We start from the raw sequence: 24940 nt of genomic DNA, 5'->3' as shown, positions 1-24940 counted from the left end.
ACTGTCTTGATAGATGCAATCGGCAAGGCGATAATCGCTCTTGGGTGGCTCCGGACAACTCGAGAAACCGGTGATTATCACCCTGGAAGCTTCTATTCTTATGTTAAGGCATCGATCGTCATCTTAACTTGTGTCCGGGAACTAGTTGAATCTAAATAGACAGCTGCTCCCGGCTGGGATGGTCAAAAGACATGCTTTTGGATTTCACAATATTTTATACAATACATTAATAGCATGAATTGTCCCTATTATATATTACAATGCCTTTATTAAAAATGATCCGCTCGGGTGGGGAGAACCAACAGGTCCGCGCTCACACCGCCGCTGCTCCCAGGGGTGACTCAGAGCAAGAGTACAGCTTCGTCCACTGGTCTGTGGGCAGAGCTGGGGATTCCGTCCTCACGAGATTGTCAGAAAAATCCCTTGTTCATTTTTTTGGTTTGACTCCCAGGGTCCTGGCTCTAGCCGAGGTCCTTCCGTGGCTAGGGGCAAAAAAGGGTCTCAGCGTCTCTCAGGCTCTGCGCTTTGTTCCTCACCTCCAGACATCGCTTTGATCTCTTAATTTTGTGTTGGCTCGTTGTTTTAGGGGTTTTTGGCTAGGTTTGGTGAGGGGTCTCTCCCGCTACGTGCTGGATCCGATATCATTTGCATGTTGACTCAATGTCCCTTCTCCTCCACCGTCTGGGTGTCATCCTCCAGGAAGCAGCGGGGTGTCACTCGACAAAAGGCGGAATTCTTAACCATCAACGACAGGTAGTTAACGAAAACGACCGGTGATTACAATAACAAACAGCTAGAACTCCACCCTGGCAGCAACTGGTCCAATCTGCTCACTCTGCAACCTTTTTAAAAAAAATCGGCAGCTTTTTTTACTTATAAAACAAGAGACCCTGAAACACATCCGCGCTGTTCCAGAGGCAAGGCGCTTCCAGAGGCCTGTAATGCGTTCTTTCCCCAGTTGTTCCCCAAGCTCTTCCCAGCGCTCCACCACGCTGTTCCCAGCAGTCCCCGAGCCTCCTCCCGGCCCGAGCCGCGGCCTCGCCCGTCCCTCAGGGCCGGTGCTGGTGCCCCGCTCCCGCCTCCGGCGCTGCGAGCGCGGGGCGGCCCCGTCCGGAGGAGCCCCCCCGACCCTGCGCGGCCCCGCCGAGGCTCCCCCGCCCCAGGCCCGGCCCCGGCGCGGCCGTGCCCGGCTCCCGGCCGGCAGGAGCCGCTGCGGGCGCGGCGCGGCGGGGATGAGCGAGGCGGAGGGCGGCTCGGCCGCCGCCGTGGAGAAGCCGCCGCTGCCCGTGGCCGGGCCCGGGGCGGCCGCGGCTGTCGCTGCCGCTGTTGCAGCCGCGGCGGCGGCGGCGGCGGCCGGGCCGGAGCCCGGCGCGCCGGCGGAGGAGGCGGCGGTGGTGTGGAGCCCGGAGGTGGAGGTGTGCCTGTTCCACGCCATGCTGGGCCACAAGCCCGTAGGTGAGCGCGGGCCGCGGCCTCCGGGAGCGGCGGGGGCCGGGCCTGGGAGCGGAGCGGGGCCGGGCGGGGGCTCCCGAGCGGCTCCAGCGGCCCCCGCGCCCGCCCTGCAGCCGGGCCGGGCCCGCGGGGCGCGGCGGGGCCTGGGGAGGGAGCACCGGGCCCGCCGGGCCCCTGAGCCGCCGGGTGAGCGGCTGCCCTGCGCTTCCACAGCAGCGCAGAGCGCTGGATCCCTGCTTGGGCAGGGTCATTGCAGAGCACATGGCACGGGATTGTGTCCAGGCCGTTCTGGAATGTCTCCAGTGAGAGAGGCTCCACAGACTCTCTGGGCAGCGAGCTTCAGTGCTCGCAGTAAAGAAGTTCTTCCTCGTATTCAGGTGGAGCTTCCTGTGCATCAGTTTCTGCCCAGTGCTTTATGTCCTATTGCTCTTGGCACCCCCCTTTAGATATTCATAAACATTGTTGATGTCCCCTCTTAGATATCTCATCTGGAGAGTGAACAGGCCCAGCTCTTTCTGCTTTTCATTGTCCGGGGGATGCTCCAGTTCCTCCTCTGTTGCCCTCAGTGGACCCACACCTGGAGCTCTGTGTCTCTCTTGTACTCAGGAGCCCAGAACTGGACACAGCACTCCCTCTATATCCCTTGGGATGTTTTTCACACAGCCCCTCTAAAAGCTCTGTGTTAGAATTACCCACAGGGGCACCCTCAGCTCCCTAGAGATCAGCACCTGCAGTGTTGGGTGAAAGATCAGCCTGGCCAGCTGTCTCTCCTGTAATATATTGATGCCTTGTAATAACATGGCTTTTTTAATTTATAAGTAAATAAATAAATTTCTTTATGTCTCTAAGTGTCATAAATAAAACTGCTAGCAGTGTTAATTGCACTGGGTTCTTCCCCCAGGTGTGAATCGGCATTTCCACATGATTTGTATCCGGGATAAATTCAGCCAGAATATCGGACGGCAGATCTCATCCAAAGTGATCTGGGACCATCTCAGCACCATGTATGATATGCAGGCTCTTGTGAGTATAAAGGGTTGGTGCTGCCACATGACTTCATAGAGTTCAGAAATTTTGCCAGGCCAAAATCACTGGGCCTGTCGTGCCTTTCATGGTACTTAGAATTAGGTGTCATTCCAGTGAGTTGATGGGGTTTTCCCTGAATAAAAAAGTATATGAAGTAGGAGACAATAAAACCTGCAGTGGCTTCTCAGGATTTTTTGGGGGTTTTTTGATGCCATGTTCTATTAAAGTTGCCTAAATGCTGATCCAGGAAATGTTGATATACATATATAAGTGTCAAATGAGAAAGTTACATAAGAAATTGCTATGTTTAGGTTCCTAAAATGAGCTCAAATGATCATGAGTTGTGATCTCAGGTATCCTGACCTCAGTAATCAGCTTGATATCAGAAGCCTCCTGATTCTAACATCTGAGATGTCATGTTAAAAATTATTTAGCTCCTAATTGCATGTAAAATAGAACTTGAGATTGCATGTCAAAATTCAAATTAAAGTCTTTACCAGTCACTCACAGAGATCCTTCTTTTCTTTCTAAGCATGAATCTGAGATTCTTCCATTCCCTAATATAGAGAAGAATTTTGCTCTTCCTGATGAAATGATTCAAGAAGTGAGAGAAGGTGAGATGTGATTGCAGTCTCTGATTCTTGGTTGCTTTAATCTTATCTAAGAATCTTTAACAAAACTCCCCCCAAGAAGCATGTATTGTCAAGTCTAATAGAAATGAGCAGGAGTTTGACAGAAATCTCAGGTTGAGCAGTGAGAGCTGGATTTTGAAATTTAGCTGATGTGTGTTATCCAAAGTAGAAACTAGAAAGTTCAAGCACCTGCCAAAGGACTTCTTGGGATATTTTAAACTTCAGTGGAATGTTTCTCAATTATTAGGTACACTAAAAATTCAGTGTAAAATCATAGTACAAATAAGACATTGCAATATGTTTTGCCTGTTTAGCATTTCACTTTCTCATGTTAATAATAATTTCTTGGCACTGAATTACTGCTGAACGTTGCATGGAATATGTGCAAACATGCAGAGGCTACTAATCCAGAAAAAGTCCACGTGGTTCTTTAAAACCATCTAACCATTGCCAACAATGCTTTCTGTAGGAAAAGTAATGATGGAAGAAGAAGTGAAAGAGGAAGTTTTAAAAGAAGAGATGGAAACGCATGCAGGTCCTGAAGAAGGTAATTTTGTAACTCTCTACTGTGTAATACGAGATTAAAACCCAACTGTAATTGAGAAATTAATGTTAAAATGTAAATCCAAATGCAGTGTACTTTGTGATTTGTACTCAGACTTAGCCTGTGCTCATGCTAAGAACTTGACTAATTTAAGAGTGCACAGAGTAAGCAGCTGCTTATTGAAAAGATTTCTTCTTTGCTCCTAATGCATCTGTACAAAGTTGTATAGCTTTGGAGGTTTTTTTGCTTTAATATGTACTTGACAAACCCCTGGGAGTCTGAAGGAATCTGGGGATCTCTGGAAGAAAGCTGAACTTGAATGCTTTGTGTTGGGAACTTTGTAGTCATGGGGGAAATAGGACCTAGAAATCAAAAGAGATTGTAAAATTGCGTGCTGAAATGGGAAGGTGGGCAGAGTGCTTATTTTATTTTATTCTCATTATCTTGCTGCTTTTAAATAAAAGGCTTGTTTTCCTAACACTTTGCTGTAGAACAAGTCAAATGTGAACAGTAGAGATCCTGCTATTTATCCTAACAGACAAAGCCAACTGCTATCTATATAATTTCATCATATTTATATCACTGAATAAGTGGTGTTTAAAGACTGTAATAAAAGATCTAAAATGTATTTTAAAATATATTAAATTTTTGGGTGTTCAGTTTTAAAATTATCTATGGTACCAAATGTAATGACTCCTGTTGATTATAAATTCCATAGATTGGTCCTATGTTTCTGTAAGTGTTTCTTTTAATTATTTTAATACTAAGTGCTGTTTAATTCCACTCAATGAGTTTGATTTTTAGCCTGTCAAAATATATGCCTGTCTTTAAATCAAATAATAAAAGCAAGATGTGCCTTTCTCAGAGATTTTTTCTTAAGACTTAAATGATGGACAAGTATGCTGAGAGTCGATTGTTTTGAGAAGTTTTATGGAATATAAAGAAGTTTGATATCACTCTTGTTTGCCTTTGTGTATGACTCTGATCTGGAATCATTACTTTGGTCCTGTTTCAGTTTTTGCACCCTCTGGAAGTTTAGGAAAAACAACAGAAAAGCCAAGCAGCAAAGAGAAAGAGAAAACTTCATCAGATCCTGGATCCAAAGAAGGGTCTGATAAGAGGAAGCGCAACAGAGTCACCGAGAAGGTTCTCAATGCCAACAGCAACCCCTCGAGTCCCAGCGCCGCCAAACGACGCAGGACGTAGAGCTGAGGAGCAGTGACAAACTCTGGGATGGGAGGAGGGAGCAGGAAAAACAAGGAGCAGCACACAAACTTTGGGAGGAAGTAAAAGATACCTGAGCCAGTATTTGAGGAGTCTGCGCATTGGCTCTGTCTCTGCTGGGGGGTTCCTGGGCAGCAGCGAGGAGCCGCCTCCCCCGGGGTGTGGGGACAAAGCTGGCAGAGGGGAGGGTGGGTGTGGCAGTGCCAGGGCTGCATTTCAAACCAGCAACACACTCTGTGTCAGCACAGCTCGAGGGAAGAGTGCCCCACGGGGCACATGGGCCATCAAAAGCAGAGGTGGTTTCTGTAAATGGGATTTCTGCCATTGCTGTCTGTGACTTTTAGAGACCATCTGTGGGTAATGTTTGGCCATTTCCCTTCCATTTGTATCAAATGCCTCAATTTGTTGGTTCAGTAAAACTAAAATAATTCTAAATGCAGATGACCACTGCATTTGAAAGGTTCTGTTGCTCTCTTGGCTGGAGGAACCTCATTTCACCCTTTTTGATGTAAAATTTTTCAACCATAAGTAAAGTGAAAATTATAATGCCTTTAGCCCAAATACTTAGAAAGTGTCCTAAATATCTGGTGATGACACACGGTTTTGTAAGGGATCAGCTGAGCTGTGCCTGAATGTGGAGGTGTTGCTTCATCCATTTGTAATACAGTAGTGTATGACAGTGGGGTTTGTACTTAATTATTTATTTTTTTAAAGCAGTTTTAGTAGATGTGAATGGAATTGGTTTTCCAAAATGTTTGTTTTGTTCTACAACTGAAGAATCTTGCTGACATTGTAATGCTTATCTTTTATATGCTAGAACATTGAGATTTGATGAAGTTCCTATTTTTGTGTTGTCAAAAGATGGATCGCAGTCAACACACACCTGTTAAATGGTGAATGAAGCAGGCTGAAATGGTACTGAATTTGTTTCACTATATTAACTATCAGTTAATAAAAAGAAGAATTACTTCTTGATCTTTGAGTATTGCCTTCAAGGTGAGGCACTAGGAGTCTTCTCATTTTTTGGTTGTATTCTAGGTACATAGCCAAGTTCTTGTCTGCCTAATTTGCTTATCTTGTTTTATACAAAGAATAAATTTGACTTGTTTTTATTTTATTAAATGACAGTTGTTGTGTGACTTGATTAAAATCTGGCCCAACTTATTTTAGAAGTAATTTAGCATTAAAGCGTTGATTGCTGTGTCACAATCTACATAGATTTTGGCCATAAAGTGCTGATTTTGGAACTCAAGTCTCATGACCCTGTGGGCAAATCCTTCTCATCCATGGGATTCTAATCAAAAAGTTTTGCTCTACCAATGAAATGTTTATACAGCTTGAAGTAGAAATATGTCGACAATGGTGTGTACTGGTGCAACCACTCAGCACCAACCTCGTAGCACGGAAAGTGCACTTGGGGATTTCACAGTCAATGCAGCAATGCCGACTTTTTAGGAATTGTTTGGATGTGAAGTTGAGTATCAGCAAATGTAAACACTTTGCTTGTTGCTCCCTTCACTTTCAGAGTGCTGGCTCTTTGGGAATGCTGTTCTTTGATCCCTGTTCTGTCCAAGGCTGGCAATGCCGTTCTCTGATCCCTGTTCCTCTCCGAGGCCGGCAATGCCGTTCTCTGATCGCTGTTCCTGTACAAGGCCGGCAATGCCGTTCTCTGATTCCCTGTTCCTGTACAGTCAATGCAGCAATGCCGTTCTCTGATCGCTGTTCCTGTACAAGGCCAGCAATGCCGTTCTCTGAGCCCTGTTCCTGTACAGTCAATGCAGCAATGCCGTTCTCTGATCGCTGTTCCTGTACAAGGCCGGCAATGCCGTTCTCTGAGCCCTGTTCCTGTACAGTCAATGCAGCAATGCCGTTCTCTGATCGCTGTTCCTGTACAAGGCCGGCAATGCCGTTCTCTGATCCCTGTCCCGAGTGCCGCTCCCTCAGCTCCGCGCGGGGCCCGCGGGCGGTGCCGGATCCCCCGGGCGCGGTGCGGGCGGGCGCAGAGCCCGCGCGGGCGGCGGCCAATGGGGCGCGGCGGCGCAGGAAGGGGGCGGGGCGTGCCCGCGCTTCCGTCCCCCCGTTCCCCCCCACACGTGCCCGGGCTTTGTGCGCGCGGGCGGTCCCGCCGCTACAGTCCGGTCCCTTTCGCTTTCCCTTTCTCTTCGCCTTCCCATGGCGGCCTGGTACGCGCTCAGGGCGGAGGAGGACGAGGCGGAGGACGAGGCGGACCTCTGGAAGTACGACTCCACCTGGGAGGGAGAGGAGGAGGAGGAGGAGGAGGAGGATGGCGGCGGCGGAGGCGGCGAGGCAGAGGCGGCGGAGGATCCGGAGGATGCGGGGGAGCCTGCGGGGCAGGGCCTGGCGTGCGGCTGGTGGCACGGCCAGGTGCGTGTGGGGACACGGGGACAGAGCGGAGCCTGCGGGGCGGCACGGCCTGAGGGGAGCCCTGCCAGCCCCTTCCCGGCCCTTCCTTGTCCGTTCCCCGGGCAGAGCCGCTGCTCGCTGCCTGCTCGGTGCCAGGCGAGGCTCCGCGGCCCTCGGGGGATCCGCGGCACGGAATTTGTCCTCATCTGGGGAAGCAAATCCCCCTGGAGGAGCAGGGTTTACGGGGGTGCTGTCACTTCATGTCTCCTCAAGATCGGTTACATTGCCATGAGCTGGGCGATGTAATTTTAATTTGTTTTTCCTCGCCGCTCCCTATGATGTGGGTGCTTTATCCCATAAGTACAGGTGGTGTGTGGCACCTGCCTGTTCGCCCCTGCTGATGGCTGCTGGGTTTGAGGTTATGCCATTGATGTTCTTTTAAGTTTTTGGTTGGTATCCTCAGCTTTGTGTGGTGGCTCTGTCATGCCATCAATAAAAATCCATTATATAACACCTGCTCAATTTAAAAAATGAGCTGCAACTCTTTATTTCTCGTAGACGTGTTTTATTTCTTAGGGAACGGGTGTAGAGCAACTTTGAAAACCAAAAAAAAACAACGGTGTGCTTTAAAAACTAGAGGTACGTGTGCAGTTTTGAGCAAGGTGCAAAACACAAGCACTTGTGTCTGGTGCCTTAAAATAATGTTTATTTGAAACAAAATGAATTTGTTAGTCTTATCTGAGGTTTCTGTTATTTTCAGTGGATTTCAGTTTGACATCGGGGGTCAGTTATTTCTTCTCCAGCATTGCTTTGGTTAATAGAACTTTATCCTTTTCAGTACTTCCTATGCCAGGTAAAACACACTACAGTCCTTTAACTCCTCCCCTTTCTGAGAAAGGGAAAACACTGCTTCACTTTGAGTTTCATTTCTGCGGCTCGTCCTTATCTTTAGAATTTAAATAGGCAAATAAAGCTTTCTAACGAATATACTTTTAAAAGAGCTTGATATTAAACTTCCTTTTTTTTTTTCCCTGATAAACATTAAAATAGAAATAAACACTTTTGAAGGAACAGTAGTCTGTGCACATAGATCTGGGAAAGGCCAAAGGTATTTTGGGTGGAATAGCTGTAATTCTGAGGGGAAGAGGTGGAGATTTCCTTTGAAGTTTTTTGCATTGTTCGAGTGCACCCTATCAACTTTTCCTTTGTACATGGCTGGGCTTCACAAACTTTAATAACTCCAGAACATTCCCATTGTTCTGTTTGAATGTGTTTGTTCCTCAGGTTTTCCTTAGAGCAGCTCTGGATGGTGACAACTGTAAAAGCAATGACCATTTTTTCACTCCAGTGAGTGAACTTTTCCAGCTTTGCCTTACAAAGGAGGATGTTGTCTCTGAGACAGCCCTGAAATATAATTCTACATTTTTAAATAGGAGCTCTTCCTTCAGTGATGAATGTGTAGGCACCTCTCTCTGGCAGTGTCCAAAAAATTGTAAGGGCACTGAGAATGAATGCACAAAGAAGCAGTAAATCTTCTGCTAGCCATTTATGCCTTTGCAGCCTGTCAAAGGCATGTATCAATTTCCCAAACTTGTTCCTTACTTCTGCTTATTTTACACTAATTTTCATTCTTCTCCCCTCAGCTTGGATGGTTTTCTTTATGCCTGAAGCAGATAAAGTCTTTCTTTGGTATTGAGGTTAGAGTTTTTTATTTTTATTTTCGCTATGGGCTTCCAAAATAAAGTTCTGCTTCTGTCTTTGCATTTCACTTTGTCTCTGAGTGTTCACAGCCTGAGGTTCCTGCAGGTGTGTCTTTCCAGCTCTCTTGCATTTCAGTGCCTTCAGCTTCTATGGGTGAGCTTTGGAAACTTTGGGGGTTGTGTTCGTTTTAAGAAGTTCCCTCTGAGGCTGCTGTAACACCTGGAGTTCATGATCAGCTGTTTTAATAACAAACCCATGGGTCTGCATCAACAAAAGGTTTCAGTCACTCTTCTGGACTCTTATCTTTCATGCTCCTGTGCCTTGTTCACAGTCTGCATCCCCTTTGGTTCCAGCAGCTTTCCTGCTGGTTTCTCAGCCAGATCCTCTTTCTGTCACCCTCTCCTGGTTATGTTCTCTGCTTCCCTTTGCCTTTCCCACAGCAATGCACATTCTGCCTGGTGTGATGCAGGTTTGGTGTGTGAAACCCACTCAGTTTTGCTGTGAGACAAAAAGGTGTTGGATTTCTACAGAGAGGTTTCAGCCTTGCTGTTCAGTTTGTGTTTCTTACCTGGAAAGAAAGGCCTTAAGTTTGGTACAGAGCCAGGAGGAACACCTGCTTGGAGGAGCAAAGCTGAGTTTTGCTCTCTTTGCTTCCCCATCTTGTTCTCTGGATTGCTGTGCTCCAGGTTGCCTTTTGTCTGGATCTGGCTTCCTTCTGGACAGGCCTTCTACAGCCTCTTACACAATGCAGATGGCATTGCATCTGTCTCTGTACCTTCAATGACTCTTCAGCAAACCCCTTCTCTTTCCAAGTGGGATCCAGTCTCTGCTCTCCTGTCCCACCTGACTGTCTTCAAGGATGTTATTTAGAACCTTAAATGTAAAGAATTTCTGGGATATTTGGTAATTGGGAACAAAATTGTCATTAATGCCACATGACTGTCATCAGGGCAACTGAATGGGTGACTTCTTTACAGCAAGGTGTTACAAATGTAGACCAATTCCTGCCCTAATAATAAATGAACTAGTGATCAGTGTTAGAAAGTGATTTTATTTTTCTCTTGTGCATGTGATTTTAAGAAATATCAAATGAGGTTCTGAAGTGACTTAGAGGAGTTTTTGCTGCTTCTTTCTTCTAAATTTCACTTAATGCTTGTTTTGCAAGATTCTGCACATCTTACACCCATTTCCCAACTTCCCTGTTGTCTCTGTGAGCTGGCATTGAACCCCCTGGCTGTGCTGTGCTTTGGGTGCCTTCTATTCATGAGCAGTCTTGTTCCTTTTGGTGGTTCTCAATTCACAGAACACTGTAATAAAATCCTGTCATGGTTTGGGATAAGATGGTTCAGCACTCAGCAAGATTGCACCTGTCTATGTTGCTTGTGAAATGTAACAAAATCCCTTATCACTGAGGTAATCAAATGTATAAATAAATAAATATGTACATATTTCAGTTAAAATGCACTTCAAACTAAGGCATATGTGGAACTTCTATTTCCATGAAGTAGTTCAGAGGGGAAATAAAGCTGTTCTTTGTGAGCTCTGTCTAAATGTGACACTTGGAATGAACCTAGCACATCTGTGATGAGAACCTGGTGCCTATTCATGTGGCACCACAGGTTTTTCTCTGAAGCAATTTGAATTATGCATAAAATACAGTGAATTCAGCTGTAACTAGGTAAATCTGTCACTTGGCAACTAATAAGGATCCTGTGAGTCACTGCTGTGGGTATTCTCATTTTGTATCTATTTTTTTTTATTTTCTTAGTGAAGTTTGGTTTCAAAATGTTCCAACTAAATGTTTTCTATTTGCAGGATCAAAGCTCAAATTCCTCACTGCTGTCTTGGAGGGGTTCTCAGGTAGGCTTGACATAAAATTTGGTTACATGGAAAGATGGGTAATAATGAAGGTTATGATTGGAAGAGAAGTCCAATACAATAAATATCTAATGTGACCATGTGGCTCTGGTGCTATCCACTGTCTAAATCATCAAGGCTGATCTTGAGCATAAAGCAAAGATGAAGAAAACTTTTATTTTCAGCAAGGTCTGCAGGGAATGAGAATCTTGAATTCAAGGGATATTTCTGTGCCCTAAATTCTACAATTTTAAGGTTTAACCTCTGTCTTCACTAGGGTTTATAGCAGCTCAGAGACATGTCTTGTTTTGAAACCTTTAAGTTAAGGAAAAACAATCCCATTTTCATATTTGGGATCTCCAGCTTGTTCTGATCTTTTCCATTGGCAAACCCAATGGGATAAAAGATAGACATAAAACATAAAAACCTTGATTAATAAGATGAGAAGGAAAAAAAAGTATTTTGGTGACAGGAGATGGTGTTATCTTCTCTTATTTTAAATTTGTCTTCAGGAATGCAGAGACATGACTACAGCACCAGTCTGGTTGGTTTTGGGGGTGTTGGGAGTGCAGAGGACATGCAGGGGAACCTGTGTGAGGTGCTGAAGGCAGTCAGGACATTATATAATGTTACTTTATTTTGCAGAAGGTGATTTTATTCTGAATCTCTGCTCTGTCTCTTCTCTGCAGTGCAGCGGGAGGCGCAACTGGACCGCGGCGAGAGACCTGCAGAGATACAGAAACCATTACCCAGTAGGTGCTCCTGGGGCTGCTCCTCAGCACTCCTGCTGCAGCAACTCTTCCTGCAGCTGGGAGCACCTCTTTGCCTTTGCTTTACAGGCTCAGCACCTTCCAAGGATTCATTTGTGAGGGGGAAGGGATGATGTGCATGTGGGTGCATCAGAAACAAGCTGCTACTTTCCAAAGCACATTTTGAGGATTTAGCTTGAAATGTATAGGGAATGTGAGGGAAAGCAAGGAGAACTATTGCCTTTTCAAGGGTTGCTGTTTGTTCATTTCTTGTTCTCATCTCCAGGATTTGAAAGAACCAGAGAATGATGAGGATGAAGAGATGGAGAACTTAAACTTTTACAAAAATAAGATGCCTTTTGTGCCCTACGGTGAGTGCCTTGTGTGGTGGCTGCTTTATGCCATCTGCTGCAGCTGGGTGATGAAAGAGTAGTTTCATCCATGTGAGACAATAACAAACCAAACCAAGGAACTAACCAAAACCACCACCCAAACCAATAAAAACCCATCAAGAACTTAAATTTTTAAACATTCCTGCTGTATTTTCCTTAGTATTCTGGTGGTAGGAAACAAAGGTATTTTTCTGGCTGGTTGTCTTGTGGGAGGAGCTAATGCTTGTGTGTAAATATCTGGGTTAGGATAGTGAGCTGTGTGGAGTGACTGACTGGCTGACTTTAATTTGGTGTCACTTCTTGCCTCACCTTTTCCTTTTCCTTGCAGGTGTGACTATTGAAACACTACTCTCATCTTGGGGGGACAAGTATGAAACACTGGAAGAAAACCATTCCTACATACAGTGGTAAATTGTTTGCATGAACACAGTGCCTCTCTAGTTGTGCCTCTTTTAAGTGTCAGGTGGATCTGTGTTGCTGATTTCAGCTTCACACGTGGCCCAGAATTACTTCAGTTAGTTGAGGTGCACTCCTGAGGAAACAAAGCACTAGAAGTCCTGAAAGCACAGGTTCACAGGTTTCTAGTGCAGGTGTTGCAGTAGATCTCAATCATTTATGGTATTGTGGCACAAAGTTAAGGCAAAGAGGGAGATCCACATAAGCAAAGTTTTTTGTTATTAGTGTAGACAATACTTTTATGGGAGGAGTTTACTAGAAAATGACTTCTATGTCCCTAAGGATGGGAGTTCTCCAAGAGCTGCCTGTGATACCACAGATTTTGGAATCTGTTTTGGTTTTAACAAGTTGGGTACCCTGGGTTGGATATCATCTTTGCTCATCTGACCTGAAGATTCCTTTCTCTTGAGGCTGTTCCCTTTACGTGAACGTGGGATGAACTGGCATGCCAAGCAACTCACCTGTCAAGAAATCCAGGTATTTATTCTAAGCTTTTGTCTCTTTTTAATTTGAGATCTGAAGGGTGTTAAGATTTCCCCTAAATACCTTATATTTGAAGTCTAGTGTTTTTTTTCCTGTTGTTTCCTTGGGTTTTTAGTGTGCACAGAGCTCACAGTGAAGCATTTGCCTGTCTTGTGTCAGCAGTGAAATGCTAGTGATACAATCAACCCTTGTTTAGAATTCAGGTGCCACTTAATCTGGTGCAGGTAATTAGGGAGTTGCATTTTTTTTCTAATTGCTGTGTCCTGTTTTCAGGCCTTTAGGAAGTCCAAGGAAGTCATGGACAGGTTTTTACGTGCTTACAAGCTCATGCTGGGATTTTATGGAATCAACCTGGTCAATGAAGAAACTGGAGAACTTGAGAGAGCAGAGAATTGGCAAGAACGATTTGAAAACTTGAACAGGTGATTGTGTTGATGCTGTTGAGCATTTACTGCAGCCAGGCACTTCTTTAAAGGGGAAAAAAAAGTCTAAGCCTAGGAAATCCCCAGCCATTGAGGAATGGAGACTTTTGTTGATAAATGTTATCTAGTAAAAGTATTTTTAACTTTTATTCTGTTAAGCTACAAAATAGAAGTCTTTCCATATGGTTCCCTGGTTGTTTATGAAGCACCCTTAATGTGTGTAAAATGCTGTGAGTCCTTGTGTGAAAAGTGCTCTGCAAATGGGATGGTTTTATATTACTGCAGGTTTTGTGGAGTAACAACCCTTCCTGGTAATATTAACCTCTTGAAAGGAGTGAGCATAATCACAGAAGAAAAAACAACTTGAAGTCTGTCAAGTACTAAAATAAAAAAGGAAAAACCATCTGTGTCTAGCTTAAGTCCTGAGGTTTTGGCAGCATCCTTTCATTCTCAACACTGCAGGCTCTCTGTCAGGGGCAGGACTTGTGTATCTGCCCCAACATGGTGGTTCTTACCTACTGGTGGCTGATTCAGAAAGCCAGAACCTTTCCAAGCAGCTGATGATGATGAATCCTATCAGCCCAGGGAGGGTTAGGAAGGAGCTGCTGAAAGGAAACAGCAGCACTGGGTGCCTTAAAAGTAAGCCCATCTGTGCTCCCATTTGCATTGTCAAACAGTCTTTAATGGCTCACAGTCAGTAAATGATAAAACATTTTCCAGATGTCCCAGAGGTTCACAGTGATTTGTAAGACTTTCCCTTGATAGCTTTGCTTATCTGTTTCCTCCAGGTTCAGCCACAACAATTTGAGGATTACTCGCATCCTGAAGTGCCTGGGGGAGATGGGATATGAAGACTATCAAGTGCACTTGGTGAAGTTTTTCCTCACAGAAACTCTTGTTGAGGAGACATTACCAAATGTCAAGAGAAGTGCCTTGGATTACTTCCTGTTCACTGTCAGAAGCAAAGAAAAGAGGAGGGAACTCATCCACTATGCTTGGCAACACTTCAAACCTCAGAGCAGCTTCGTGTGGGGGCCTCATGACAAACTCCAAAAGTACAGACCCCGCTCTGCCAAGGCACAGCTGCACCAAAGGCCTGAGGATAAACAGGACACTCAGTGTCAAAAATGTGATCCTGTGGAGAAGGATCAGAACCAGTGCTCAGAAGTGGAACAGAAAGCTGGAGATGCTGCGGAGTTGCAGCCTGCAATGAGTGATGAACATGTAAAGGAGAAGATAAGCAAATGTGTTTTGAAGGCAGATGATGAAGAGGAAAAAGAAACTTCATTTGGCCAGCTGGAGGAAGAGGAATTAAAAAATGAAGCTGAAGAAGGGCAGGGTACTGCAGAGAACGATTGCACAAAGGAGAGCAAGAAGAGAAAACTGAATTCAGGTTTGGCAGATGCTAAAGGCGATGGATCATTGAAAAACTCTGCTGATATTGAAAACATTTCCCATAATCTGGGAGAGTGTGCAATTGATGCAGAGATCCCCTGCTCAGAGCCAGTCTCCCAGGCAGAAGAGGATCAGGAGGCTCTGAAGGAAGATGATTCAAGCACCAAAGAGCCGGCGGCGCCAGAGGCCGCGGACGCGGCTGTGAAACGCAGGAAGGTTGATAAAAAAACATCCAGAGGCAAACAAGTGAGCTTGGCCATAAACCTGAGCATGGGGCCCTCAGCCTCTGCTGCCAAGGCAAATCCATCTGCTGCTAAAGGTGAGGCTGGAAAAGGAAGTGTCAGTGAGGAAAGTGCAGCTGTGGAAGTGCCAAGTGAGAAGGGGGGTGGTGGTGATGGAGATGGTGGGGCTGCGAGACCCCCAGCTGCTTCCAGGACTGGCTGCACTGCTCCAATCAAGGATGGCTGGAAGCCCAGTGGAGATCAAAACTCAGCAGGGGGTGATCAGCACCACTGCAACAGCAAACTCCTGGGGGGTAAAAGTGAATTAGGTGGGGTAGGACAGCAGGAAAAGGTGGAAAAGGCAGGTGAAAAAGGGCAAGCAGAAGACACAGACGAGAAGCAAGCTCCAGAGAGTCATGAGCAGAGCATAACACCCACTTGTCCTGAAGAAAACAGTGCTAAGGTCCCACCAGAAAAAGGTGAAGGCTCTGAGAATGGAGCAGAGCCTGGTGGAGAGCAGGGAGCAGCAGAGTGAGAGCAGCACAGTGAGCACCTGAGCCAGCAGAGATGGCACTGCCCTGTACTGGGAGCCAGCTTTGGTGGCTTGGAGAACTGAATAAACTTCCTTTGGGATGATCCAGCTGGCCCCTGTCTCACTTTCACCCTTCCATGATTTTTTAATCATCTCTAGTAAACTCAGTGAGATCCAGCTCTTGGGTACCCTAAAGAGGAAAACTTAATTTACTCATCTTCATGGACAGGCTGTGTCCTGTTGCTGGGTTTTATCTGATGTTCAGGGCTATCTTGGAGCAACGGGGATTTTTGCACTTTGCTTTGATTCTGATTACGTCCCTACTGAAAGAGAAGAGGAAAACTGATCTGTCTCCTTGTTTGAATTACTTAAGTATTTATTAAAGACACGATTTTTAATGTAAAGACAGCATGACCTAATTTGCCATGCCTTTCTACTGCTGTGTAACTTCTGTTTGTTACTGTGAAAGGCTGTACCTTCCCAGGAGTTTTTTCCTGGCAAAATTGCTGTTTCTCTAAAAGAGATGAGTATATGGATTTCACATGATGTCAAAGTAGTTGCCTCTCTTCCTCTAAGGAAGGTAGGTTTGGCTTTAGACTGGGATAGATCTGTAGCCAAAATGTGTCTCTGACCAGTATGAACCTTTGTGTAGAGATTCTGTTCTCTTGAGGTGCAAAGTGCTGAGTAATTCTCTTTATCCCCACAGAGGTTGCTTTGTAGTTCTTGTTAGAGTTAAGACTACAAATTGCCTGCTGCTTTCTAAGAGAAAAAGCTCCAGGTTTTGCATAAAACTGTTTAGAGCTGCTCTTCCTTCCCCGTGTTTTCCAACCCCTTTATAGTCTTCCACAGATTTTTTTGTCCATGACTGTTTCAGAGGCTCTCATTTCTCAGTTGCCAAAGCAGCACAAGTATTTCCCAGTGCATTTTTGTCAGCCTTAGCTGGTAATTGGCAGTGGCCTGGGGAGGCTCTTTCCTGCAGGCCCATGGCTGAGGTTTGATGTGTCAGATCCAGCCTGTTTCCCTCTTAGGGCAGGATTGCTTTGCCTTTAATGTCAGCCAGCCAGGGCATGCTCCAGTGCAGCATGTCTGGAAACCACTGGGCTTTGTGGGGCAGTTAATTGAAACGTTAATTGGAGAGGCTATGCTTGTCTGGTTCATTTATTTCCAGCCCTCAAGAATTTACTTTCAGACCTTGCCAGCTCTTTGCCTGCCTCTCTTCCTGACCTCCCTGTCAGCTGTTCTGCCACACTGCACAATCCTCCAGCAGCTCTGAAGGAGCATTAAAACAGTTTAGCACCTTCACTCCTAAAAATTTACAACAGAGGATCTGTTTCACGAAGCAGAGGAAATTGTTTCCAACAGCCTGAAGGTCTGGACTTGCTGTTTGCTCAGGTTGTTTGGGTTGGTTTTGAGGTTCTTTGGTGCTGTTTGGTTTGTGTAGGAGATGCCAGGGAGCAGATGCAGCAGCTTGTGCAATGTCAATGTTTTTCCTCTCTGCTACAGCTCTTAAGAAGCTTTATCTTTCAAGGAATTTGAGGGGTGATTTGCCTTCCCAGCCTGTAGGTTCTGATCCAGCATGCCACATATGTGTGTGGGAATAAAAGTCTGCAAGCCTAACATCTGATGTTCGTGGTCACACATGTACTGAAATAAGGCTTTAATATTTTTAAAATACTTCTTTCTTCTTAAGAACAGATGGAGGTAAATAGCCAATAAGAATACACTTAACTACAGATGGAAATACTTGAAGATGTTGAGTGAAAATTCTTTCCTAACAGATTCCTAAGAATTGTTAATTGTGGCTTTTGTACAGATTTTAGTAATTTTCTTATTTAATGAAATTTTCATTGTGTATATGTGCTCAGTTGGGGCATAGATCCTATATCTTGTTATGGTTTTGTGTTCAATGGGATTTCACTCTGACCCCCAGCCTGGAGTGAGTGCTCAAACCAAGCCCTTCCCTCTCCTGCCAGGTTCACTTTTGGCTGTAGGTGTGTGTGGTGAGTTCACAAGGTGTTTGCCAGCACTCAGAGCTGTATCACGGAGTCTGTTATGTTAATTCCCCTATTAAAGCATGACTTTAAAGCATCTCAGTTTCCTTTTATATTTTTCCATCTTTGAGGGTGGGATATGACCCTGTATTTACCCAGCCCCTGGAGCCATGAGCTGTTGCCTGTTTCCCCCCAACAAGAGGGTGCTCTGCTGGGCTCACCATGGCACACAGCTGCTCTTTCTTCCTGTGGAGGTGCTGCCCAGTCTTCCTCCACCTCTAAAACGTGTCCAGTGGCCCAAAAGGCAAATTAAATGAAGAGCCCTTGTTTCAGCAGGCAGCTCCTTACACCTCCTGCAGAGGGAGAAGACTCCATAACCCAGGACTTAATGGAGGAGAAAGTCTTGTTTCAGAGGAAAACAGTTTCAGAGGAAAACACCCCCCATGCTGCTTGTTTTAATGATGTGCTTGGAAATCACAGAACTGCAGAATGGTTTGGGTTGGAAGGGACCTCAGGGTTTATCTTGGTCCAACCTCCCTGCCAAGGGAGACCTTCCACTGGACCAGGTTGCTCCAAGCCCCATCCAGCCTGGCTTTGAACACTTCCAGGGATGGGGTATCTGCTTGTTTCAGAATGTTTTGTGTTGCTTTTGCAGCTCTTCTCCCACAGGTATTGTGCTCTGCAGAGCAAACCTGGACTCTGCTTGGAGCATCCCCTGGGGCTCCTGCCCAGCCTGGCTGTGGGAGCTTCAGTTCAGGGCTTTTTATTCCCTTCAGGACACAAGAACAGGGGTGTCTTTGTGGTGATTAATTAAAAATTTCCTCTGAGCCATTGTGTCCCCTCAGCTGTGCTGCCTGTGGGTGTGGGATGGAGGGCTGCTGGAAATGTGGGATGGTCTTGAAGGGGAACACTCCCAGTGCTGCTCCTGGGCAGGCTCCACCTGCTGCAGCCCCCAGCCCTGGCTTGCTCTGGGCAAGGTCTGGATCTCCTTTGCCTCCCCTCCTGCCACCAGCTGGCCTCAGTGTGGAGGTGGAGGTACAAGCTGGGCAAAGCTGCTCTCCCTCTGCAGGGTTTGGGCTGTCTAAGAAAGGATTCCAGTTACTCTGAAGCCATCAAGAAGAGTTAGAGACACACTTTCTGTCCCCAGCTATTCCACAGAATCTTGTGGCAACCTGGTAAATCTGAGCCCTTTATCCCTCTGCCAAAGCTCTAGGAATCCTGGCTGTTGGGGAGCTGGTCAGACAAACACTGTGTGCTCCTACAAGCCTCCTGTTGCACAGATGCCAAGCTAAAATCAGGTATTTCCATTCCTCAGCTTTCCACTTCTCCTCTTGTGTTCCTAACCAGATGAGCTGTGTCATTTCAGCCCTGAGGAGTCTGGCCACCATTCCTCCCCACATCCAAGCCCTGCTTTGGATGAAATTGCCTTTAATCAACAAAGGGAAGCATAAAGCTCATTGCAGGAGATGCATCTTCATCAATCTCCTGCCATTTGGGGTCACCAGGCAGGGAACTGTCCTCTTTCCTTCCTCACAGCCTTTCAGATATTTCTTTGTGCCTTTGAGAATGTTCCTCCTTTTCCCTTCCTCCTTGTACCTGTCTGTGATTGTGTTTTCTGACCAGCATTCATCATTTCTCAAGGAATCAGTGCTCTTCAGATCACCCTAAAAAAAACCCTGAAACCAGATGTGAACAACTTCCAGAGCTAACAAAGCACCTCACTATGCAGTAAGTGCATTTCTCTGTGGTGATCATGCACTGTCACAGGTTTCCTGGAGTTAGGTGAAAAATGTAAAATTCACTGAAAAACTCCCCTGTGTTCCTTTTTACCTGTCCAGCACAGAGGTGGTGATGGGCTTTGGGAAATATCCTGGGTGAGACCCAAGGAACAGCTTGGTGTTTGCAGCTGGAGTATCCCAGTTGTGCTCCTGTGTCCCTTCTCCCAGCCCAGCCCTTCCAGAGGCTCCAGGAGCAGGAGGCTGGGGCATGAATGAGCTGCTCTGCTGCTCCCCCTCCTTCTCCCACCTCCTCCAAGCTCAGCCCCTCTCCCTGCTCCAGCTGGAGCCACAGGTTTATCTGGAGGCGAGGAGTCTCTGCTCTGTAAGCTGAGAGCCAGGAGGAGGAGGAGGGATCTGTTGGACTCTGGAGGAGAAAGGGTTTGGCAGCCTGGAGGAAAGGGAGAGAGGCAGAGCCTGGGCACCATGGCTGGAATCTCTGCCCTTGGGCTCCTCTCCCTGTGTCAGCTCTTGGCCACAGCAGCAGCTCAGGTGAGAAACCTCATTTGTGTCTCCTGCTCAGGGGAAAACCTGTAAGGGTAAAAAAGAGTGTGTGCTGTACCTGTGGGGTGAAATGTGGCAATAGGCAGGTATTATTCTGAGGTTTATTACAAATGTGCACCTGGGTTTGTACCTTGTGGGTAGGTGTAAAAACTGCTGCTTTCTGTTTCTGCAGAAGTGGTGTTTTCCCATTCAGGACTGCAATTATGAGAGGGAAAGCTTTGGAAAGGGAAGATCTGTTGATTCAAGAGAAACAGTTTGCTTTTACAATGAAGTAACAGATCTGCAGCGAAACTGATCTGATCTGGGTCTTTATCTGAATCAGAATTTCTTTACTCATTCCCTCAATCAATTTTCAAATGTAATACTTACAGCATGTTTAACCCTTGCTCACTTGGGACATGAAGCTGTATTAAACTTCCCTGTCTGGTGTTAATATTATTGTCTGGGGAAGTGACTCCTCAGTGACTTTTTCATTGTTAGTGAGGAATTTTTGCAGCCTGGCTTGGGAATTCAGAGCTCTGCTGTGAGCAGAGCTGCTTCTACAATGAAACCTTTGTTCCCTGAAGCTACAGTCAGTTGCTCTCTGGAGCCCTCTCCATACAGAAGTCATTTATTGGACCTTTCTCTGCTTCCCCCCACCTCAGACCTTTCCAAAATCCCAGAATTTCAGCGGGCACCCTGCTCAGAAAGGAGACTTTTTCTTTCCCCTCTTGTCTTCATTGGTGTCTGCCTGGCTTTGCCATCACCCCATCAAACTGGGGCTATAAATTCATTATTTCTGCCAAGCAAGAAATAATGAATTTATAGCATCTTTTCCATGGGCTTTGCATTTCCTCCTCTGCCCAACCCAAAATGTGCCTGTAATCAGAACAATTTCCCATACAACAAAACCCCTTTGCTGCCCAGTGACCAGTTTGCATTCCCAGTACAGTAAAAGGAGCTGGGGATGTGCTCAGTCAAAAGGGTTTTCCAAAGAGCCTTGCAGTACCCTGGAGCAGCTCTGAGCCCACCCAGGCTGGCAGGGGGTGCAGATTTAGGGTTAAGCTGTAGGATTTTGCCAGTGATTTCTGATCTTGCCCATGTGTTCCTTCTGTTGGACAAACAAGTTCTTGTCTCTCACTTTTCCCCAGTCCCTTCCAAGAATTGGACCCCAAGGCCCTCCTGGACCTCCAGGACCCCCTGGACCATCTGGCAAGGACGGCATTGATGTGAGTGGGGCAGGGCAGGGCTGCTGGGGCCAGGGGTGGGCAGAGAAGCTGCTCCTGCTCTGCAGATCCTCTGGGCATCCCTGGGGATGGACCTGGAAAATCCCTGTCCTGTTCTGCAGGAGGCTGACCAGCCTGTGGGGGTGCTGAGCAGGTTCTTTGCAGGATCAATCCCCTGTCCCCAGGGAGAGCTCAGGGGTTTGGGACCCTGCTTGCAAAGTAGAATATTTCTCTTTTGTGCAGAGGTATGATGTGTGTGGGGTCAGGGCACGTTCAGCAGTTCAAGGACAGATTTATGTGGTGCTTCAGAGCATCTACATTTATAGAGAGGCTGCAAGAGACTCAAATATGCAGCACTGGACACTGCTTTTTTCTTATTAGTTTTATTTCAATATCATCATCATGGTTATCCCTCACTTTGGCACAGGATGTGTCAGGATCTGGCTCTTGTGTTGCCAGACATGAGTTTGTAGTGGCCCAAAAGGCAAATTAAATGAAGAGCCCTTGTTTCAGCAGGCAGCTCCTTACACCTCCTGCAGAGGGAGAAGACTCCATAACCCAGGACTTAATGGAGGAGAAAGTCTTGTTCTGTTACTGTTAATTCATGTTTCCATAGAAATTCAAAATATTGCTTCTGTGCATCTGTTGGATAAGGACTGAATTGTGTCCTGTAGTTGGCAGTGGATAAAATGAGCATCAGATGGACCTTCAGCAAGACCACATCAAATGCAAAATCTGGGTTCCCGCTTCAATTTCCACTTTGAGCAGCTCTTGTCTCTCTGAGCTGCCTATGGAACAGTGCAGGGGTTTTTAAAGCTCATCTGAAGTGCATTTATTGGAATTGGGCCCTTAAGCAACCTTGAAAATATCTATTCATTCCATGCAGGTCATTTTCTTTTGAATAAGGAGGTAAAAAAATAAAAAATGTATGAGCTCCCTGACACATGGTGAACAAGGAGTGTTTGTGCCTGCAGTGGGGAGCTTTCCCTGCAGCTTCCTGAGCCAGGCTGGGCTGAAGAGAGAACCTCATTGATTTCCAGCTGCTCCCTCTGAGTGTCCTTTTGGCTAAAGGAGTCTCTATTCCTGGGAATCCCCCCCTGGTTTTGTGGTTCAGAGGGAGGCGTTCAGAGCTGGCCCTTGGCAGCTCCCAGCTGGTTTTGGTGGTGTCACAAAAGGCTTCAGGGGACAGCCCAGAAGAGGGCAAAGGACACTGGCTCCCCTTTGCAGCAGGGCTTTGCTGTGGCCAGCACACCTTGGGAAAGGCTGCCTGTGATCCACTGCCGAAGCAAAAAGAAGAGTTTGGGAAGGATGAAGCCCTTCAGACTTCAAGTTTCTACTTCTGCAGAGAGGAAATGGGAAAGAAACCCTGTAGTTGTTCAGTTCCTCCTTTCTACAGGATATTTAACTCTGGAGCAGCAGCATCGTGGCTTCTGACTGCTCTTGGAAACAGGAGCCCAGGGAGGTGTCAGTCCATGTGGACCTTCACCCTTTTATTCAGAACTAAAAGCTTTGGAAGGCTCCCCGTGGGACAGGCTCAAATAACAACATCTAATTAATGTGAAGAACTTAGCCCTAATTAATCAAAAGGCTGGGTGAAGTGTTTAAGGTGCAAAGTCCTGCAGTCCCAGCTTCAGCCTGGAGTTTTGGCTGCACAGAAATATTCTCTAATTTGAGCTTGAAGCCCATCCCTGTATGGATGGAGGAGGCCAGGTCTCTGTTCAGGTGAGATGGTCTGGCTGTCCAGGGAAGGCTCCAGGATGGTTCCTGCTCCTCAGCAGGACAGGGAGTCCTTCCAGGAGGAGATGCTGCCCTGTGGCTGGTGTTGAGCAGAACCACACGGCCTCCCTGCTTACCAGCTGCCCTTTTGTGTCAGAACACTCCAAAAAATGATGGCAAACAAAATTCAGCACTGTTCTACATTTCCCTAGTGCTGCATGAGGAGGGTCATGTGGATCCTGAGTGGCAGTGTCAATTATGCCACTGCAGAGTGAAATCATTATTTTATTTTTCTTTTGGTGCTGCGACTTTTTTTCTTAGATTGCAATTGAAAATTTTCTGCACTGTATTCCTGAACTCTGTAAGTCACTCCAGCCAGGTCAGTGTGCCAGGTGCCTTGGGATGAAAGTGGTGTGGAAGTGCTCTGGGTGTCCTTGCTCTGAGGTGCTCAGCAGCCCCCTACCATCAGCTGTGAGCACTGAGAGGTGCAGAGCCTGCAGCTGAATTATTCAGGATATCTCCTTGCATGAACTCCATCAGCACAATTTCTCAAAGGCCCAGCTTTCATCCCTGCCTTTCAGGGGGAGCTGCAACATTAAGTCCCTCTGTAATATTTTATAATTAAAGCCTTTAACAAGCTTCTCGTTTCATACCCAGTAACAAGCAAAATCTCTCTCCCAAGACTAGAGACAGCATGTTTTGATGGAAAGAATTAGTGACAAGTTCCTGTGAATTATTTCTGGAGATGTAATTCCCTAAATTGCTAATAAGCAATTGTCACTTTTCAAAAATCAAGCTTTTTTTTCTTTTTTTTTTTTCCCTGCTTTCTTCCTTGTCTGCAAGTCTGCTTGGCTTGCTGAGAAAGAGAAAACTTCCACATGGCACCAGGGGAGCATTTCCTTTTGCTGACAGCCCTTGCTCTAATTCCCAGTGACCTGGCATTGGTGGTGCATACCCTGATTAGGCTTCGGATTCAGCTCTCTGAAGTTCTGGTGCTCCTGCAGGGTCCTGCAGGGGTCCACCACCACCACAGGATCAAGGTTTAAGATGGTCCCCAGCATTTTTTACTGGTGCTGTGACCTCCCTGTGCAGGTTCCCACCACGGAGGAAAGGAAGAACACAAGGGGCTGGCAGTCCCAGGTGCTGGAGGAGGGAGCAAACCACCCCTGCAGCCCTTTCCAGCTGCCTTTTCATTTCCAAAGAACTGCTCCTTTCATTTCCTGGGCAGGGAACCTTCCCCAGCCTGCTATGATCACTATTTATGGAAAAGCTGTGGGCAAAGGACACTGAAGGAGCTGCTTCAGCAAGTCAGAGCATAAAGATGCCTCTGTCCAGGGCCCCTCTGCTTGGTCAGGGCTGCAGGACATAAATCCTGAGCAGCTCTAGGCTGGAGAGATTTGCCCCCAGCCCTCCCAGTAAATACAGAAACATGCTGTAAATCCCACAGCTCTGATTCACCTCCTGCCTCCCGGTCAGCAGCCCCATGGTGGGAGGGATGGTGCTTTATTTCCAGCCTTGCCCTGTTAATAACCACCCTTCTTCCACAGAGATCTTCCCCTTCCAGGGCTGCCCCTTTGCCTCTGCTCACCCTCAATAGCTCTCACAATATCCAGTGCACTTACCCTGCAGCCAGCAGGGCAGGAACCCTCTGGGCTGGGACACAAAGTGGTTTCTCTGTGGGATCAGTTGGAAGCCAAGCTCCAGTCAAGCTCCTGCTCTTCACAAGTTTGCTTCTTTTGGGGCCTAACAATAAAATACAAATTTTTGCCTGGAGTCCACACACAGCACTCATGAAAGGCATTCCAACTGGTTGAGCTGGAAGAAGTGATTAAAGACTCACAAAATGTTGTCTCACAAACACCTTTAATGCTGTTCTTAAAAGTTTCTTTTTATTACAATAGAGAAAAATTAGAGTGCTTTTGAAATATTGTATGAAAATTGTGCTTAATGCAGATTGTGCAATTGGATTAGGTGGAAATCAGTTGGGGGCTGTGCTTGTTTGCTTTCCCTGTCCAAGTTTAGTCATATGGAGAAAATCATTGTAGACAGCTGGTTCATTCTTCACTTTGTGGTGTAATCCCCACCTCCTGGCAGTACCACAGCTCCATGCTGTGCCCTGGAAAGCTGCATTTGATCCCTGTATCACCAGGAAGATGTTTGGAAGCTGGGACACCCATCCAGCTTCCCCTCTGCCCCACTCGCAGCCACTCCCAAGGGGAAATAAACTCTGACCACGTCTGGAAGGAGCTGAAAGCTCTGGGGGCACCGTTCAGGAGCACTGGTTCTCTCTGGGGGGCTG

General features: G+C 46.5%; 3 protein-coding genes across 4 annotated transcripts in view; all 3 read left to right on the top strand.

Annotated features, from left to right (window-relative positions):
• Nucleotides 1-371: 371 nt before the first annotated feature.
• MRGBP (MRG domain binding protein) lies at nt 372-6000 on the top strand. The gene is made up of 5 exons (XM_054644390.2): nt 372-1455; nt 2354-2475; nt 3011-3092; nt 3580-3657; nt 4670-6000. The coding sequence occupies exons 1-5, from the start codon at nt 942-944 to the stop codon at nt 4858-4860; spliced, it is 987 nt and encodes a 328-aa protein (XP_054500365.2). The 5' UTR covers nt 372-941; the 3' UTR covers nt 4861-6000.
• A 942-nt stretch (nt 6001-6942) lies between these two features.
• Nucleotides 6943-17538, top strand: OGFR (opioid growth factor receptor). The gene is made up of 8 exons (XM_054644217.2): nt 6943-7263; nt 10759-10803; nt 11490-11552; nt 11836-11920; nt 12270-12348; nt 12808-12874; nt 13154-13302; nt 14091-17538. The coding sequence occupies exons 1-8, from the start codon at nt 7051-7053 to the stop codon at nt 15451-15453; spliced, it is 2064 nt and encodes a 687-aa protein (XP_054500192.2). The 5' UTR covers nt 6943-7050; the 3' UTR covers nt 15454-17538.
• A 1761-nt stretch (nt 17539-19299) lies between these two features.
• Nucleotides 19300-24940, top strand: part of COL9A3 (collagen type IX alpha 3 chain) — a 36482-nt gene continuing 30841 nt past the window's right edge. The window contains exons 1-2 of one of the 2 annotated variants that reach the window (XM_077187366.1): nt 19300-19708; nt 20851-20928. In XM_077187366.1, the coding sequence (XP_077043481.1) occupies nt 19643-19708; nt 20851-20928 (144 nt within the window). In that variant the 5' untranslated portion in view covers nt 19300-19642. Of the gene's footprint in view, nt 19709-20850; nt 20929-24940 lie in introns of those variants that run through there. The other variant, XM_077187367.1, reaches the window with a different exon arrangement.

This window comes from Agelaius phoeniceus, chromosome 17 (genome assembly GCF_051311805.1).
Source record: "Agelaius phoeniceus isolate bAgePho1 chromosome 17, bAgePho1.hap1, whole genome shotgun sequence".
Classification (NCBI taxonomy): Eukaryota; Metazoa; Chordata; class Aves; order Passeriformes; family Icteridae; genus Agelaius; species Agelaius phoeniceus.
Note: the sequence above shows the minus strand (reverse complement) of the source record. Positions and strands in the feature narration are given on the sequence as shown.